Genomic DNA, 16,989 nt, shown 5'->3' with positions numbered 1-16,989 from the left:
TGGGCCTGATGCAGGCAGGCAGCTGTGGCCAGCACCTTCCCTGTGGGGCCCCAAGGGTTAAGTTGTCATGTATTCAGGGCCATGCGCTGGCCAGGAATTACACTTTTATCGGCACGCGGTGCTGCTGCCGCTTGAATTGGGACTGGGAACTCTATTTCCGAGCTCACCCAAATTATTCTCGAAGAGATAAAGCGCGGTGCAGAGCAGCGCCGGCGCTTCATTAACATTCCCCAGCCCATTCAGCTTTAAACGAAGATTGCCTGCCTCAGAAAATGATAAAATTGAACATGTGAAGCAGGGCATTATGTTCCATCAGCCGATATTATTTCCCACGCAGGGGCCGAGTGGAGACACAAACAGCTATTTATGCAATGCCTGGCCAAGCCAGGGTGGCTTGGGAGGGGGGAAGCAGCTGGGGGACACACACAGGGTGGTTGGCAAGTGCCCCCCTCCTGTCCCTGGGCGGGCATGGACCTGCCTGTACACTGCTGGGGCCACTATGCCCTCCTTGGAGCTCCCAGGTTTGTGCCCAGGGTGCAGGACCGATCTGGGGACCACAGATCTGCTCTGTGTTATATGGTGAGCGAAGGGGCGAAGGGGTGCGTGGGTCCCCTGGGGTGGCACCGGCTGTGCCCTGCAGGGCTGGGGCACCTCCATCTGCTGCCTTGCCCCGGGGATGCGTGTCCTCTGCTAGGGCTGAGCAAATGGGGTGTTGGCTCCATGTGCAGGATGGGGTCCCATCTCCCAGGGCTGGGTGCCAGGCAGGCAGGTGCTGGGGAGCACCCACAGCCAGGGAGCACCAGCAGGCAGGGAGGGCTGAGCAGGCAGGGAGGGCTGAGCAGGCAGGCCCCCGGGGCTGCGATTGGATTTTGCTTGGCCATGCCGAGCCTATTGATCCAGCAGTAATTAAAGTCGCTCCAAAACCTGACTCATATTCAACCTTGGGAGGAAGGAGCTTCTCTGAGAAACACCCTCTGCTCCCCGTGCGGCACAGCATGGAGCTCAGCCCTGCTGGGGTGCTGCCAGCCTGTCCCAACCCCTGCCGGGCTCTGTCCCCAAGGGGCACCCTGCCTTGGGACTGGGGGAGGGGGGGCAGGGCAGCAGCACCTCATCAGAAAGCATCCCAGCCAGTATTCCCAGCACCACACAGCCCAGCAGTGGCCCTGATGAGGTTCAGCCTTTGGAGTGGGGTCTGTGCCACCTGGACCCTATAGCTCAGGATGAACCCAGGCTATTCTCACCAAGTGCCTCAGACACATCCCTGGGAAGTGGGGGTTGCTCCCCCGCGCCCCTCACTTGTCACTGCCTGGGCCCTGTGAGGGACTGGCACGGGGAGAGGAGCCTGTTACACCCACAGCAGCCCCCGAGAGGTACCAGGGTGCTGGAGGGGGGGGACCTGCCGCCTCATGCCCACGGGGTGCAAAATCCCTTCTCCAGGTCGGAGGCAGCTGGGGAGGTGTGAAGGCAGGCAAGTGACCTGGGGGGTGGATGTGTGGGGGGGGTAGGTGGGGGTGTGGGGGTGCGTGCAGGGGCTTGCGTGCCCAGCCCTGCCGCCAGCCCCTCTGCTATTCTCGGTATTCGCAGCAGGTCGGGACAGGCAGCGGAGAGGGGGAGCTGCCGGAGCCCCCGCGGGAACGCAGGGCCCCCAGGGCCTGGGGCTGCAGCAGGGAGGGGGCCCGGGCCTGGGGGCTGCGCCGGGAAGCCCCTGGGTCGGGGAGCCCGGGGGGCACAGCAGCCTGGCAGCGGCCGGGCTTTGAAGCGGGGAGGTGGCTCCATCTGCAGGACACGGACCCAGCCGGGAGCCCCGGTGCGGGGGTTCCCCACCGCCCCCGCCCGCCGCCAGCCGCTTTGCATGCGGGGCGCAGCGGTGGGGGACAGCGGACAAGGACACCCGCTCCTCCGGCTCCCACCCACGCCGCTCCTGCGGAGCGGGGCTGGGGGCAGCGCTGTCGCAGCCAGCTCCCTGCCGTCCCCGCACCCCTGCACCACCCAGCGCACCCCACGCCCGGGCATCCCGCCCGAAGGCCCCGCACCCCTACAGCACCCCGCACCCGCTGCGCCTGCACCCCTCAAGTGCTCCCATCAGGTATCCCCGGTGCCTGGGCACCCCCTCCCCAAAGGTGACCCCCCCACCCTGCCCCGGGCTCTCGCCCTGAACCCCCGCAGCCAGCACTGCCGCCCCGCACCCGGGGCACCCCGCGCCCGAGGCTCCCGGAGGGCTCCCCCGCGCCGGCAACCGTCGGGGCGGCGGGTCGGGCTCCGGTGGCGGCTAGAGGCGGAGGCGGAGCCGGGACGGGCTCCACCCCGGCCCCCGGCCCACATAGGCCGGCCGGGAGGGCCCCTCGCCCCCGGAGCCTGCGCCGTCCCGGGTGCGCGCGGCGGGCCCCGGCGGCGGGCGTTGGGGGTGCCCGGGAGGGGTGGGAAGCGGGGGGACCGTCCCGCCTGGCTGCGGGGGTCCCATCCTGTCCCACGGCGGCGGGATGCTACGGCAGCGCTGCGGGCGGCTCCTGGCCCGGCTGGAGCGGGCGCTGCAGCTGCTGGAGCTCGGCGGCGGCGCGGAGGAAGGTGGGTGCGCGCAGCCTCTCGGCCCGGGCACCCCGAGCACCCCCGCAATGCTGCCCGTGGGGGCTGGGGGAGCGGGGGGCTGGCTCCCGGCCCGCCTGGCCACCCACTCGTGCTGTCCCCAGACTACATCCAGATTGCTCAGTGCTTCGAGGCGACGCGCCAGCGATGCTGCTGCCTGGAGCAGGACGGGCGGCGGGCCCGCGAGCAGCTGGCGCGGGTGGAGGCCGAGCGGGCGGCGCTGGAGGTGAAGCTCAAGCACGCCCGCAAGCAGGTGGAGGTGGAGATGAAGAAGCGGCACCGTGCAGAGGCTGAGCTGGAGAAGCAGGTCCGGGGGCTGGCTGCAGGGCTACCCGCTGGGGCTGGCTGCGGGGACCCCAACCTGCTCACTGCTGCCCTGTTTCGCTTGCAGGAGCGCAAACTTCAGCTGGTCTTTGAGATCCTGATGCGGGAGCCATGGGGCAGCGGGGTGCTGAGTGGGGAGCAGTGCTCTGTCCTCAGCACCCTGGCCGGCCGGTGCCTTGGGGTGGCCCTGGCACAGGGCAGGAGGTGAGTGGGGCGGGTGGTCCTCGGGCAGCCCTGGGCTCGGCTGTGCCCTGCTCTCCCTCAGCTCTGCCAGCAGCAGCTGTGTGAGCAGGTGCTGGCTGGGGCAGGGGTTGCCCCAGCTGGGCTGACCCCCAGCTTGCTCCCCAGGTCATCTGTAGTGGATGAGTCGTGCCAGTCCCTCCTGTCCCACTCGGACATCAGCTATGACTGCACTGAGGATGATGTGGTAAGGAGCGACCCTGCTGGGAGTTTTGCCCCGTTTGTGTGTGTGTGGGGAAGCCCCTTTGCATGGCCATGGTTAGGGGTGGGCTGCCCTGGTCTGCCATCGGAGCCAGACAGATGCTGGGGATGCCCCTGGCCCTGCCAGCCCCCAGCCTCCCTGCTGCCTTTCAGGGTGTTGATATGACGGTGGTGCGGACCCTGAAGCGCAAAGCCCAGGAGAGGCAGGTATGAGGGAAATGCTGGGATGGGGCAGTCCTGGGTGCTGCGGTGGGGTCCCTGCCCCTCCATGGGTGAGGATCCCCTAGGTCCTCTCTGCTCTCCTGCACTGTGCCTGCGGGACCCTCTGCCCGCACAGGTCCCAGCATGCGGCCCAGGCTGGGGTGCTGGCCCTGGGTCACGCAGGGTTAGGATACCCAGATACTTCTCCATCTCAGCACAGGAGGTTGCAAGGAGCCTGGCAGGGGGTTTAATTTATTGATGCTGTGCTGGGAGCATAGTCTCTCAGCAAACCTTCCGCGATCAATAGAAACTCCATTACCCTCCGCTGTGGCCTAGCTGGGCTCCTCAATAATTCATCCCCATGTGCAGGCATCCCACACCCTGCTCCACTCACACCTCTGCATTGCAGGCCTGGCCTCCCCCAGCCCTTGGGCTGACTCTGACCCAAGTGGGGAGCCTGGGTTCTCCATGGTGCCAGATGTGGGGCAGGCAATGCTGGGAGGCAGGGTGAGACTGGGACCTTTGGCGGAACTGAGACCGGTTGGCTTGGGCGCTCTGGGATGTGGGGCAGAGTCCAGGAGGAGGTCTCTGCCTACCCTTCACCCCATCTTCTTTGTTCCCAGCGTGTGTCCCTGGCCCCTCAGATTGGCCCTGTAGTGGTGGCAAAGCGGCACCGTTCTTCTGTGGCACCCCACAACACTGTGAGTAGAGACCCCAGCATACCTTGTGCAGGGATGCGGTGTATGGGCTACCCTGGTGTCAGAAGGCAATGCTGCAGCCTTCAGGCCTGCAGGTCTGTGGGTGCTGTGGGATCTGGAGATGCTCAGTTGTCTCCTCTGGGTGCCTGTGCTCTCCAGCCTGTATCACCCTGGTCCTGGTGGGGACAGCGTCCCTCTCTGTGCTGGACCGGTGGCCTGCAGCCTGTATCCCCCCATACCCATGGTGACAGCATCCCAGGCTGTGCAGGACCTCAGGGACAGGGAGCGGGCAGAGCAGAGCTTGTGGGAAGATGTTGAAGCACCATGGGACTGTAGCCAGGCATGTTCTTACTGCCCCCCATTTCAGCAGGTGAGTGTACCCCCCGTGCCCCCTCCTGCCGAGGTCCCTGCTGACAGCCTCCTGCCTGCTGCTCCGCTGCCATGCCGCCGCTCTCGCCAGGGACATCGTGTCTCCACACATGCAGGTCATGGGAAGGGCTGAGGAGGGGGCTTGTGGATGGTGTGGTGGTGTGGGACCAGCCTTGTGCTGCCATCGTCGCCGGGGAGGGAGGGGATCTGCTGGGGGATGCTTGTCCCCACCGTGGGGGTACTAGGGTCCTCTGGACATGCCAAATGCCATTGTCCCAGCCTAGCTGGGATGCCACAGGGCTCCCTGCGAGGTGGGAAGCCTTCCCATGCCCCAGCCAGTAGCTGGGCCAGTTTGCCTTTCAGGGTCCCCTTGACTGCCTCCTCTCTCTGCAGAGCTGACCACTGTGTGGGACACCAGCAAGGATCCGGGCAGCCGTGCCCTGGGGCGGGAGAGCCATGCCAAAGGCAGCTCTGTGGGACAGCCAGTGCCAGCCTCGTTCCCCTTACCTCCACAGGGCCTCCCGCCACCCCAGCACCAATTCACCTCCAAAACGGTGTGTGTCCCAGCGTGTCTCCCTCCTTTTAGCTGCTATGGAAAAAGGAGCTGGGCAGAGGGAGTTGTTCTGGCGTGGGGGTGGAGGGGCGCAAAGCTCTCCTTCATCCCCTTCACCCCAGCTCTGCCTGCATGGGGGATGGATGGAGGCAGTGGGGGCTGGTTTGGGGGAGGTGGAGTGGTATCTGCAAGAAAGGGGGCTCCTGACCCTGCTCGCCCTCTCCAGGTGATCCGTCCGGAGCCATGTGGTGTCTGTGGCTCCCGTATCCGCTTTGGTAGGGCTGTCATCAAGTGCCGCCAGTGCCAGCTGCTGCTGCACCCCAAGTGCCGGGAGCAGTGCCCCATCGCCTGCACGCCCCAGCCTTACCGCCACGCCTGGCCCTGTGAGGTGAGTGGGACACAGTGGTGCTTGGGGGCTGCTCCGTGTCCCTGTAGGGCTGCTGGGCTGTCAGCTGGATTGCTGGGGCTCTGCCCGCAGGGCTGGGCAGCGGGCACAGACCAGGTCACTGTTGTCCTCCCCAGGGTGTGCTGGCAGACTTTGCCCCCCTGACACCACCCCTGGTGCCCACGCTGGTGGTGCAGTGTGTGACTGAGGTGGAGACGCGAGGCTTGACAGAGGTAGGCCCAGGGCAGTGGGGGCAGTGATGGCAGGGTCCCTCCAGGACTAAGCCCCTCTTCCTGTGCCCCAGACAGGGCTGTACCGGGTGCCAGGCGCAGAGCAGCAGGTGCGGGAGTGGAAGCGGAGGCTGCTGCGAGCTGGGGGCACGCTGCCTGCCCTCAGCAGCGTGGCTGACATCCACGTGGTATGCGGGGTGCTCAAGGACTTTCTGCGGGGGCTCAAGGAGCCACTGGTCACCTTCAGCCTCCATCCTGCCTTCCTTCAGGCTGCTGGTGAGCAGGGGTCCTGAGGTGGGGGGGGAAGGGGCTGCTCCTCCCCTAACACAGCTCCCTGGTGCTACCACAGACATCCCGGATGATGCTGCCTGTGGCACAGCCCTGCGCCACGTGGTGAGCAAGCTGCCCCCAGCCAACAGGGACACCCTGGCTTTCCTCATGCTGCACCTGCTCAGGTGAGGAGCTCATCCTAGCATGGGGTCTGTCCCCATCTCCTGGCGCTCTGCCCCTTGCCCGGGCTCTGTGCCCCAGAGCAGGGAAGGTGGGCTGAAAGGCCCCTTGGCTCACATTGTCCCGCCTCGCAGGGTGTCACACAGCCCTGACTGCAAGATGGACGTGCTCAACCTGTCCCGTGTGTTTGGTCCCACACTGGTGGGACATGGCTCAGCCAACCCCACACCACTCGCCATCATGGAGGACACACCGCGGCAGTGCAAGGTGAGGGGGTCACAGAGGCATGGGGTGTGTACCCCGAGTGCTGCCAGCAATCCCCATCCTCCATCCCTCCCTGCCCAGGTGGTGGCTCGGCTCCTCGCTCTACCACCCGACTTCTGGAGAGGCTTTGTGGGGATGGAGAAGGAGAACCCTGTGCAGACGCTAGTGCCGGGGGACGATCGTGGTGAGGCACAGGAACCTTGACCCCTCCCTGCCCTTGCCCTGTGGCTGCTGAAGGGTCCTGGGTGCCTGCAGCTGGGCTGGGGTGTGATAGCCAGCCCATCACTCTGTCCTGCAGAGCCATTCTGCCCCACCACTGCCTCTGAGCCCAAGCCAGGCCAGCTGAGCCCAGCCAGCACCTGCTGCCTCCCTGGCACCCTACGGAGCTGCATGGGCACGGCCGTCCAGCCCCAGTGAGTGCTGCTGGGGGGGGGGGGGGCAGGGGAGCTTGCTTTGCACCCCTGACTCATCTCTCTCCCCACGCAGGCAGGGGCCAGCCCCGAAGAAGGTGGGCCGGTTCTTCCCTTCTCTGGTGTAGCCTGCAGCAGTGGCTCCCTGGGGGCGTGGAGCTGGCACCAGAGGAGCGAAGCCTGCAGGACCAGGTAGCTAGCTGCCTGTGGACTGGTGGTGCTGAGCTCCAGGCCCTGCTTTGCTTCCCCAGTGATGGTGGAGCAGGGCTGTCTCTGCCCAGCCGCCGCGGTGGCGACACTGCATTGTACTTACAGCCTGGTTTGTATTAAATGTTTGCAGTAAACCAAGCCTGGCTGTGGCTGCTGTCTGTCCCCCCCTCCTGCTGCCAGGTGCCAGGTTTTGGGGCTCACTGGCATGATGAAGCCTGGCTGGGCAGCAGTCAAGAGCTGTACTGACAGCAAGGTGAGCAGTACTTTCCCAAATCCCCTGCTTTTGCTGGGCAGAGAGGGGGAGGGCAAAGCAGAGCCCCCCGCCCCCAGCCCTAGCTGAAGTCCTCCTCTCCCTGCCCTGGAGCCAGCATTCGGGAGGCCCCTCTTTCAGCCCAGATGTTGGCCTCAACTAATCAGAGCTGCTGCTGCTCAGGGCAGAACAACCTTAAACCGTTTCCAGACTTCCTGGCACCTCGGTGGAAGCCCCTTTAACTCCTTCCTCCCCTCCAGCCCTGGCACTGGAGCTGTGAAGCCCAAGCAGGGCTGGATGCACAGTGCTCTCCCCCCAAGAGGGGGAAGCTGGGTGAGGCTGTAATGGAGCAAGAGCCCAGAAAGGACTTGTTCCCCAGATAACTCTGCACAAGGGACAGCCACTACAAGGGGCACCTAGGGAGAAGGGGCATTACACAACAAGGGCTAAGCAGCCCAGCAGCAGAGAAACCTTTGTCCACACTAAAAGTCAGGTCAGAGGTGGTGGGGCACAGAAGAAAATTCACGTACAATCCTGAAAGAAAGTACTTTAGTTGTTTCCCCCAGTGCAGGGGTGTTCACCAGTGGGCAAGGAAATTAGCACATCCAAGGCAGAGGCAAAACTGAAGGAGTTTAATGTGCTTAAAGCCAGGGAACAGCTAATCCCCGCCCAGGACCACAGAAGAACTGGCACAGGAAGGCACAAGGCTAGGAGCAAGGATTTACTGCAAATCCATCAGGCTGGGGTGGTACTGGATGCATGGAGAATCCCTAATGCGGTGCCTCACTGAAGGTGAAAGGAGTGGTGGGGCCCTCGGTGGACCGCAGGGCTTTAGCACAGAGCTCCAAAACCAGAGGCAAAGATGGGGAGGTAAGCGGATAAAGGCCAGTGTTGGTTACCATAGACTGTGGCAGTATCAGCAAGGAGCAGCCTTCAATAAAAAGGGGGGTTTTTTTGAGACTGAGCAAGATAGTAGGTCTCTTACATGTGTAAGTTGATTGCTCTGGTGCCCTGTGGATGTGGCTGGTGCAAGGGGAGACATGCAGCATACCACCCAAGCTACACCCATGCTGGTGAAGAGAAGGCTGTTGGCCCACCAGTGTGGCAGGGGCCTGCTGCCGTCACCCTGAGCCCTGCCTAGGCACCCTGTGCAGGTCTTGGCCTGACTGCAGCAGGCTCAACAAGGCTGGCTGGCAGCTCCCCTGTACTGTGAGCCCTTAGGGGCAGAGGTGATGCTGGGGGAAGGTGTGGTTTTGCAGCTCCCTCCAGGGCCAGCAGCTTGCCTGTCCAACCTGGCTCTTGTGCCAGTGCCCTTAGGACAGGCTGGTGCTGCCCTGTTTTCCCAGCAGCAGGCAGAAGCCCAGCTCAGGCTGTTGCAATCACGCTGCTGAAATAGGGATCCTCACAACCAGCTCCTGCAGGGTGAGCTGCCTGTGCAGGATAGGCCGATTCAAAGCTCCCTGGCCTCTGAGGTGGGCCAACACCTTCCAGGGAGTTGCAGAAAGCAAGTGATGCAGGGAGAACCTGGCTAGAGGTTCCAAGACTGTGCTGGTAGCACCCTTTGGTGGAGAAACACTCGAAGCTGGACCCAAGGTGCTGCAGGCAGCAAGTGCTCCCTCAACAGCCTCAGTTCAGGGCTCCCTGCGCAGGCACACAGGCTGATGCCAGGGCCATATGCTGTCCCTGAAGCCTTCACCCTGCCCCAGGGTCGGTCCCTGGGCTGCAAGAGAAGCAGCACACGAGGCTGATGCTCACCAGCTTTAATGTCAGTCTGGAGTAGGAGTCAGGCACTTGCAGGGCTCCTGGATTGCACCTAACCCTAACTGCAAACCTCCCAGGAGACGAAGCCTCAGCCTGGGCTTTTGCTGTGGGTGGCTGGTGCAGGATTAACCTGATGATCACAGGATAATCTGGTTTTTGTAGCTGCGGCTCAGCTCCTTGTGAGGAAGGACGATGGAATTGAGAATAACAACCTCAGCAGGGATGGTGACGCTGCAGCCTGTGAGGAGAGCACGAGGGGGTTAGCAGGAGGCGAAAGACTGCCTCAGGGTGTGGGGCTGGGGCAGCTGGGTGCTGGTGGGACATACCCAGGATTGTGATGGATGGTGTGAGGCGCCCATCCCGAAAAAGGGTCTCGCTGTCAATCTTGGCATAGGGATCGTTGGGGTTGGGGTCACTGGGTGTTCCTTCAACCCGGGCCCAGCGCCCAATAGTGCTGTCCCAGCCCACAATGGTATTGAGGACGCAAGTGTGGTCCTGGGACAGAAGAAAGGGGTATGAAGGGTACTTCTGCCTCCCCGCAAGGGGTGCAAGTTGACACCTGCCTCCTCAGGCTAACCCTACTTACGTGAAGTGAGGCACCGTGCAGGACAATGGACTCTCGCACACGTACACCAGCTCCCACTGTCACCCCCTCCCCAATGGAGACATTGGGGCCCAGCTGTGAGGACAGAGGGAGGAAACAAGGTCAAGGACAATGGTGCCCTCAGCACCTGCAGGCATCGCCCTGCTGTGGGGCCCCCAGGGCTGCACTCACCACTGCAGTGCTGTCGATGGAGGCCGTCGGGTGGATGTACACATTCCCTGCAACACAAGGCAGCTGCATCAGGGGAGGCACCCCACAGGAGCACCTGCCTCTCAGATGTGGGGAGGTCCTGCCCATGGGTCCCACTGCCTCTGCCAGGAAGCCCCCAAGGTGGTAGGGGATGTCAGAGAGGTACCTTGGATGATAGGGCCTCCAGGTTTGTTCTGGGCCAGCCTCTCTGGGTGGCTTTTACTGTACTGGTTCAGGTAAAGACGACTGGCATAAATAGCAGAGCTGGGGGAGGAAAAGCAAAAGATTATCACCTCTCTGGCATCTACCGGGACAGAGAATGGTCTGAATTCAGCACCCCCCTACCCACCCACCCCCAGGGCCTTGCCTGGGCATCCTCTTCTCCCACCCCTGGTACAGACTGCTACATGCTCCCACTTGCACCACCACTAGCCCCAGCCCTTACCCAGCTGACTTGATCTGGCTCCAGAAGCCATCGGTTTTGTAGACGTAGAGTTTGCCGCTCCCAGCCAGTGCTGTGAAAACATCCTGCTCTAGCCGGATCACTTCTGCACGCTGCCAGCCATTGGAGCTCTCCTCTCTGCAAGTGAGAGGTCTGTTAGGCACCCACTCCAGTTACGGCCTCAACCAGGGACCCCAGAAGCTACCCTCCCCAAATCTGGGACCTCTGCTGATCCTAGATTCCTATCTAACCATGCGCTTCTCCCCAAAGGTGGGGACAGCCCTACCTGTCAGGCTAGGCCTCCTGAGCCCCAGAGCAGCAGAGGGATGGGGCTCTGCCATCTACAATAAACTCTGAGCCAGAAGTTGATGGTGCAAGAGTCCCACCCAGTCCAAGTGGGTGTATATGCAACAGATCCTGCCCCCATTCCAGGGCCCTGCACAGCTGGATTTTTGCTTGGGTGGTGGCAGAGATGTCAGGTGACAGACTAGCTGGTGCAGAGAACTGGAGGGGGGAGCAGAGCATTCCCAAGTGAAAGGCTTGTTCAGCCCCTTGTCTGGAGCTGAATGAGAATGGGGTGGGAGGAGAGGATGCAAGAGGGGGAGTCTCAAGCTAGCCAGGAGGGGAGCAGAGGGGAGAGCAGCCTTGCAGAGCAGCCTGGAGCAGAGGAAAGCATGCATTACCACTAGTGATGATCCAGCCCGAAGAACAGCCAGGGCAGACACAGAGGGAGACTTACCCAAGGTAAGGACAGCTGGTGCAGGACCAGGAAACAAGTGAGTGATGGCAGAGGAAGAGAGAAGATAGATAAAGAATGGAGGATGAGCGTGCCACTGCAGCCCCAGGAAGCAGTGAGGTGGGCGGGATGCGGGACAGAGAGAGGCACTCACAGCACTAGCTCCTGCTGGTTCCTCTGGAAGACCTCGCCAATGTGCTGGAAGATGGCAGGTGTGAACAGGTAGATGCCACAGTTAATGATCTCACTGACAAACGTGCTGGGCTTCTCCACGTAGTGCTGGACCTGGAGGCGAGGGAAGAGACATGAGTTTCAGGGTACAGCCCCCACACCTGGCATCACGCCATCTGTGGCACACTGGGAACACGCATCCATGCCATGCCTGGCTCCCCAAGGCCCTCTAGTACCTCCTGCGTGTCCACATTCGCCACGATACAGCCATAATTCAGTGCCTGCGTCCTGTTGGCCTGCAGAGTGAGGACATGTTAGCAATGGTAGTGCAGCAGGCACGTAGATGAGACCCAGAGCTCACACCCAGGGCCCCATCCACCATAGGAGCTGCTGGTTTCTAGACAAGCCCATGGTAAAGCACCGCTGCTCCTCTGTTCCCCAGCACTGCCACTCACTGTGGTACCCAGAATGACAAAGCTCTGCGCATCCCCGTGCCGCTGCCAGAACTCCAGCATCTCCTGCAAGGGGAACTCTGAGCACACGTCTGCGTTGAGGACAAAGAAGGCCTCAGCACCACCTGAGAGGATCTGGTCTCGAAAGTGATAGATTCCACCACCAGTGCCCAGTGCCGCGTACTCCTGGAGATACCTGCGAGCCAAGCAGGGAGAAGCGAGGACTTAGGGGAGCGGGTGTCTGGTGGCACCAGCCGGCGGCAGGGCAGGGAACGGCTGGCAGGGGCTGGAGAGCCATAATCCTGCCACGCAGAGCCGGGGCTCACGTAGCTGTGGGCACAGGGGAAGGAGGTCGCGGTGTGCTCGGAGGTGTGCTTGGAGCTGCGCTGGAGAGGCGTCTCCGGAGCAGGAACCAGCCAGGGCAGGGCGCAGGGCAAGGGAAATGTGCCAGGAGGAACGCGGGAGCACAGCTGTGCCCATCCACGGCGGGACAGGGCCCACCCGCCCATCGGCCAGGTGGTGGCCGGAGGCTGCCAGCCCGGGGGGGGCGGGCTGGGCCCCCGCGGGTACCCCGGGGGTGCGAGGGCTGCCGCCCACCTGATGGGGATCTTGAACTCCTGCTGCGCCGACACCAGGAAGCGGCTGAGGGCCTCGTGGGGCTGGTAGAAGCCCATCAGCAGGATCTCCTTCATGCCGGGCACCTGGGGACGGACGGAGGGGGCAGTGCGGGCAGCGCGGCCCCGGGCCCCAGCCCCCCGCCCCCGGCCCCCCGTACCTTGGCGCAGGCCTCGATGTGGTGCTGCACCATGGGCACCCCGGCCACGGGGAACAGCGGCTTGGGCACCTCGAAGGACAGCGGCCGGAACCGGGTCCCTGCGGAGCGGAGCGCGGTCGGCGGGGCCCGGCGCGGGGTGGCGCCCCGCGGCCCCGCCGCACTTACCCTTCTGCGGGCCGCCGATGAGGATGACCGCCTTCAGCGGCATGGCGGCCCCGCTCCGCCGCCCCGCCGGCCCCCGCTCGGCCCGGTCCCGCCGCCGCTTCCGCACTCGGCGCTGCGACACGTCAGCTGCGCGGGGCTGACGCTGCGCCACCGCGCCGCGCGGCGCTGCTGCGGGCGGCCGCCAGGGGCGCGGCGGCGGCGGCGGGAGGGGGACGCGCCTGCGCGTGGCCGACGGCGGGCGCGCGAGGCCGGGCTGCGCGCGTGCACAGGGGCGGCGGTGTGCGCGTGTGCGGGCCGAGCAGTCGTGCGCGTGCAGAGCGGCGGCCGGGCGCGTGGCGGGTGCGTGGCGGTGCGCGTGCAAGGGAGCACTGGTGCGCGTGCCAAGGAGCGACGTGCGCGTGCAAGCAAGCGGCGGTGTGCACATGCAAGGGAGCACTGGTGTGCGTGCAAGGAAGCAGCGATGTGCGCATGCAAGGAAGCGGCAGTGCGCGTGCAAGGGAGCAGCGGTGTGCGCATGCAAGGGAACACTGGTGCACGTGCCAAGGAGTGACATGCACGCACGCAAGGGAGCACTAGTGCACGTGCAGGGAAGCGGCAGTGCGCGCATGCAGGGGAGCACTGGTGTGCGTGCAAGGGAGCAGCAGTGCGCAGGAGTGGCAGTGTACTTGTGCAAGGGAGCGGCAGTGTGCAGCTGCAAGGGAGCAGCCACATGCACGTGGCAGGCACACAAAGGAGCAGCTGTGCAGGGACTTGGTTGCCTGTGCACGCATGCGTGTGTGCATATGCGCAAGGGAGCGGCTCCGTGTGTGGCTGTGCATAGGGGAGCATCAGTATGAGCATGTAGCAGAGCCGCCATGCATGTGCACATGCCCTGGTGCGTGTAAGTGGGTGTGTTTATAGAAGGGCGGGGTGCGTTGGCGTGCACGGCGGGGACACCGTGGCCTGTGGTATGTGCTCAGGCACATGGGTGTGGGACAGGCTGCACGGTGCTGTGCGCCTGTGTGTGTGCACGGGCCTGTGCGCCTGTGTCAGGGTGGGTGGGAGCGTGGCAGCCCGTAGGCACAAGTCATGACGTGTGTGCCCATGCACGGCGGTGCATGCACGCGGGACACGGGTAGGGGGTGCACCCAGGGGCCGGTGGGTGCTGCTCGGGGAGGGACAGGCTGGGCTGTAACCAGAGCAGCCCCTGCCAGCACTGCCAGCCCAGCCTCTTATGGGCAGCGGGTATTTATAGCCGGGTGGCAGGTCTGTGCCACGGGGTGCCCCTCACCTGCACCCACTGTGTCCCTGGCAGGAGCCCGGTGCCGGTGCCCTGCTGGCCGTGCCACCGCTGGGCCTGCCAGCACCCAGTATTTTTGCTCCATGACGACAGTGCCCCGTGAGCCACCCCGCTACACCCACCCCGGCGCTTTGCAGCTTTCCTGGCTCCTTCCCCAAGTTTCCGACACCCTTCGCCAGCCCGGCCCCACCTGGAAGCCTTCCTGGCTTTGGGTCTCTGGATTTTGGGACAGGAGTCTGCCAAGGTGCCTGGGGGGCTGCTCTGCCCACCCCCTCATGCCCTCCCAGCGAGGCACGGAGACAGGACCGGCTGCTCAGGGTCTTTATTGCTGCTCTGGCACATTGCTTGCTCCAAACCAGGGGGACGCTGGCAACTCTGGAGCCCAGCAGAGGGGAGGGGAAGGGGGCAGGGATGGGCAGATGCCTTCTCCCAACAGTTAATAAATAAAGCCCTATTGCTACAGCAGCATCTGGAAGGTGGGTGCCCAACCGCTGCTCCCGTTCCCCAGCGCAGGGCACCTCGGACACACCGGAGCATCCTGCCACCGGCTGGGGAGGGGATGCAGGGCTCAGCAAGGCACCTGTGAGGCTGTGCCTTGGCACCGGGGGGGACAGGGGGGAGGTGCTGGGGGGGCAGTCTGGGGACAGGTGAGTGGGATGGTGGTGGGGCACAGGGCGAGGGCCAGAGCCGGGCGGCAGAGTACAAGCAGCGTGGGCCTGAGCAGGTGCAGGAGGTGTGCATCGCACGTGGGTCCCCCCTGCAAAGAGGGGGTGCTGGCCAGCCTCCCACCCTGGTGTGGAGCGCAGCCGACAGCCCCAGGGAAGGCACCGGCATCGGTCCTGGGGCTGCAAACCCGCTTGCCAGGACCAGGGCTGGGAGGAGTGGAAGGGGGGGCTGGTGGCCCCCACTCCCAGCCGTGAGGACCAGGGTTGTGCCGGCTGGTGGAGGGCCGCAGCAGGGCAGGGGGCTGTGGGTGGACCCCTCTCTGCAGGAACCACTAGAGCAGCCTCAGTCCTTGGGCACTGGTATGCACCCCTAGGGCCATGCAGGGACCCCCATGCCATGGCCGGGGTCAGCTGCAGGCTGCGGCATAAGGCACACGGCTGACAGGACCCACAATGCCAGGGCTGGCCGGCATGCTGGCAGCTCTCCCGCTCCCACCTGGAGCTTCTCTTGCCCCCCATCCCCATCCCATCCTTCTTCTGACCCTCTGCCACGTTCTTCATTCCTCACAGCAAGGCTTCCTGTCGCCTGCCTGCTGCCAGACCCCACTGCTGGCCCAGCGGGGGCCACACCTCCCCTTTCCATCAGCACCGCCAAAATGATGCCGGCCGCCAGCATCCCTGGCAGCGGCACGTGAGGTCCATGGGCTCATCCCAACACGTCCTGGCTCCTCCTCGGCCACCCTGTCCCATGGCCCCTGGAATGTTCCTCTGGCTCCTCGGCCCCTTGCGGCCATGGCCAAGGCACCGGCTACTGCGGCCCCGGTGGCTGACCGCCCTGGTAGGAGCGGAGTAAGACCTTGTGCTTGGTGACGGCCTCGCCGCGGCGCCGCTGGTGCTCCACCAGGAACTCCTTGAGGCGGTTGGTGGTGAAGGTCAGGGTCTGGCGGCGCAGCTTCATCAGGTAGGCATCCTGGAGCCAGGTGTTGGCAAAGCAGTCCTTCACCGTGGGGCGACTCCTGGGTTAAGGGCAGTTTCACGTCAGGGGCCACAGGGTGCCCACCACTGCTGCACCCCCCAAACCCAGCCGCCATCCCTGCCCTGCAAGACCCAGGCTCCCAGCCCTCTCTGGCAGCAAGGGTGGACCCCAGGGTCCCACTGATGATGTCTGGAGGGGCCCCGTGGGGCAGGGAGCTGCTTGCCTGGCCCAGTTGCAAGTGCAGTGTGGGGCCGTGCGTCCTCACTGGCTGGACTGGGCACTCACCAGGGGTGGACAGCAAGGACCTTGCGGATGAAGAGGGCAGCACTCTGTGAGACATTGGGGTACAGCTTGAAGGCATCAAAGCGCCCTGCCAGGATGCGGTTCTCTGTCTCAATGGGGTCCAATTCGAAGAATGGCGACCGCCCACTGAGCCTGCAAGGGTGGAGGGGGTGGCACATGCTCGGAGACTGTGGTGGGAGAGCACCCACCTGTCCCTGGTTTGGGACAGCCACACCGCCCAGGGTGTCTCCATCCCCACATCCAGCTGGGAAAGGTCTGCAGGGCTACAGCATCCCCCAGTCCACATCAGCCTGGTGTCCCCCACGGCACCAAGACCTGGGCAAGGCTTACTACACCTCAGGGTGCTTGTCCCACCAGCCCCTTCTCTTACATGATGTAGGTGAGGACGCCAACACCCCAGACATCTGCTGCAGAGCCCACTGGGTCCCCCTTCACCACCTCAGGTGCTGTGGGCAGAGAACCATGTCTGTCATATGCACCTACAGCATCACCAGCACCCGCAGCATCACCAGCACCCCACCACTGCACCCTCCAGCACCCCTCCCTGACACCCCAATACCCTGACAGAGCCCAGCACCTCCAAGTACACCCCAGCTGCCCCACAGCACCCAAACTCTCTCACTGAGCACAGCAACCCTACAGAAACCCTCAGCAGACACCTCCAGCATCCCGAAGACCCCCTAGCTTCCCCAAGGGTACCTCAACTCCTCCCCATTCCCAAGCCCCACAGTGCACGGGCACACATGCATGCACACCCTGGGCACAAGTGTGCCCAGATCTGTGCCTGTCCCCATGCTACCACATCCCTGGTGCCCCACTTACACATGTACTCCAGGGTGCCAACACGCCGCCCCAGCTGCCGCAGCACGAGGGGGTTGTAGGTCTGGGCACTGCCAAAATCGATGATCTTGAGGGCATTCATGCCTGAGATGACGATGTTATCCGGCTTGATGTCGAGGTGCACGATGCGGCGGCTGTGCAGATACTCGAGGCCCTGCAGGAGCTGCAGCACGTAGCTCACCACATCATCCTCTGAGTAGCGAAATCTGAGGGCAGGTGGCATCAGCAGGTGGCCCTATGCCAGCAGCCATCCCCAGTGGCCC

At 64.0% G+C, this 16,989-nt stretch overlaps 3 protein-coding genes across 7 annotated transcripts in view; 1 reads left to right on the top strand and 2 right to left on the bottom strand.

Moving 5' to 3' along the window:
- The first annotated feature begins 1,738 nt into the window (after nucleotides 1-1,738).
- LOC119152514 (rac GTPase-activating protein 1-like) lies at nucleotides 1,739-7,222 on the top strand. Of its 3 annotated transcripts, XM_037397913.1 has the most exons (16): nucleotides 2,373-2,565; nucleotides 2,688-2,890; nucleotides 2,975-3,111; nucleotides 3,256-3,334; nucleotides 3,502-3,555; nucleotides 4,173-4,250; nucleotides 4,618-4,732; nucleotides 5,010-5,170; nucleotides 5,396-5,557; nucleotides 5,692-5,787; nucleotides 5,859-6,060; nucleotides 6,134-6,239; nucleotides 6,369-6,501; nucleotides 6,580-6,682; nucleotides 6,797-6,911; nucleotides 6,985-7,222. In XM_037397913.1, exons 1-16 carry the CDS (start codon nucleotides 2,481-2,483, stop codon nucleotides 7,034-7,036), a joined length of 1,881 nt encoding a protein of 626 aa, XP_037253810.1. In that variant the 5' UTR covers nucleotides 2,373-2,480; the 3' UTR covers nucleotides 7,037-7,222. The 3 variants fall into 3 exon arrangements, with proteins under 3 accessions (XP_037253809.1, XP_037253808.1, XP_037253810.1); XM_037397912.1 differs by having other exon boundaries at nucleotides 1,739-2,890; XM_037397911.1 differs by having other exon boundaries at nucleotides 1,739-2,890; nucleotides 4,615-4,732.
- A 756-nt stretch (nucleotides 7,223-7,978) lies between these two features.
- GMPPA (GDP-mannose pyrophosphorylase A) lies at nucleotides 7,979-12,812 on the bottom strand. Of its 2 annotated transcripts, XM_037398352.1 has the most exons (13): nucleotides 12,664-12,812; nucleotides 12,499-12,596; nucleotides 12,321-12,424; nucleotides 11,727-11,919; nucleotides 11,508-11,567; nucleotides 11,255-11,385; nucleotides 11,104-11,118; nucleotides 10,368-10,502; nucleotides 10,089-10,186; nucleotides 9,905-9,951; nucleotides 9,716-9,808; nucleotides 9,456-9,624; nucleotides 7,979-9,367 (listed from the first exon to the last, which is right to left on the bottom strand). In XM_037398352.1, exons 1-13 carry the CDS (start codon nucleotides 12,704-12,706, stop codon nucleotides 9,267-9,269), a joined length of 1,287 nt encoding a protein of 428 aa, XP_037254249.1. In that variant the 5' UTR covers nucleotides 12,707-12,812; the 3' UTR covers nucleotides 7,979-9,266. The 2 variants fall into 2 exon arrangements, with proteins under 2 accessions (XP_037254249.1, XP_037254250.1); XM_037398353.1 differs by lacking the exon at nucleotides 11,104-11,118.
- Nucleotides 12,813-14,250: 1,438 nt separating this feature from the next.
- The window catches only part of SPEG (striated muscle enriched protein kinase), a 31,193-nt gene continuing 28,454 nt past the window's right edge, over nucleotides 14,251-16,989 (bottom strand). For both annotated transcript variants that reach the window (XM_037398390.1, XM_037398391.1), the window contains exons 40-43: nucleotides 16,709-16,932; nucleotides 16,257-16,332; nucleotides 15,869-16,018; nucleotides 14,251-15,623 (exon numbers count right to left, since the gene is read on the bottom strand). In XM_037398390.1, coding sequence (XP_037254287.1) covers nucleotides 15,416-15,623; nucleotides 15,869-16,018; nucleotides 16,257-16,332; nucleotides 16,709-16,932 — 658 coding nt within the window. In that variant the 3' untranslated portion in view covers nucleotides 14,251-15,415. The remainder of the gene's footprint in view (nucleotides 15,624-15,868; nucleotides 16,019-16,256; nucleotides 16,333-16,708; nucleotides 16,933-16,989) is intronic.

This window comes from Falco rusticolus, chromosome 8, assembly GCF_015220075.1.
Source record: "Falco rusticolus isolate bFalRus1 chromosome 8, bFalRus1.pri, whole genome shotgun sequence".
NCBI classification, from domain to species: Eukaryota; Metazoa; Chordata; class Aves; order Falconiformes; family Falconidae; genus Falco; species Falco rusticolus.
The sequence above is the reverse complement of the archived record's forward strand: the minus strand, read 5'-3'. Positions and strand labels throughout refer to the sequence as shown.

Excerpts from the sequence above, each read along its gene's own strand:
- LOC119152514 (XM_037397911.1), top strand. The coding sequence starts at position 1,853 with ATGCGGGGCGCAGCGGTGGGGGACAGCGGACAAGGACACCCGCTCCTC. Across the intron at positions 5,788-5,858 it reads AGACGCGAGGCTTGACAGAG|ACAGGGCTGTACCGGGTGCC; the intron begins GTAGGCCCAGGG and ends CCTGTGCCCCAG. Across the intron at positions 6,240-6,368 it reads CTCATGCTGCACCTGCTCAG|GGTGTCACACAGCCCTGACT; the intron begins GTGAGGAGCTCA and ends CCCGCCTCGCAG.
- GMPPA (XM_037398352.1), bottom strand. The coding sequence starts at position 12,706 with ATGCCGCTGAAGGCGGTCATCCTCATCGGCGGCCCGCAGAAGG. Across the intron at positions 11,920-12,320 it reads GAGTTCAAGATCCCCATCAG|GTATCTCCAGGAGTACGCGG; the intron begins GTGGGCGGCAGC and ends CTTGGCTCGCAG. Across the intron at positions 9,809-9,904 it reads CCATCGACAGCACTGCAGTG|CTGGGCCCCAATGTCTCCAT; the intron begins GTGAGTGCAGCC and ends CTGTCCTCACAG.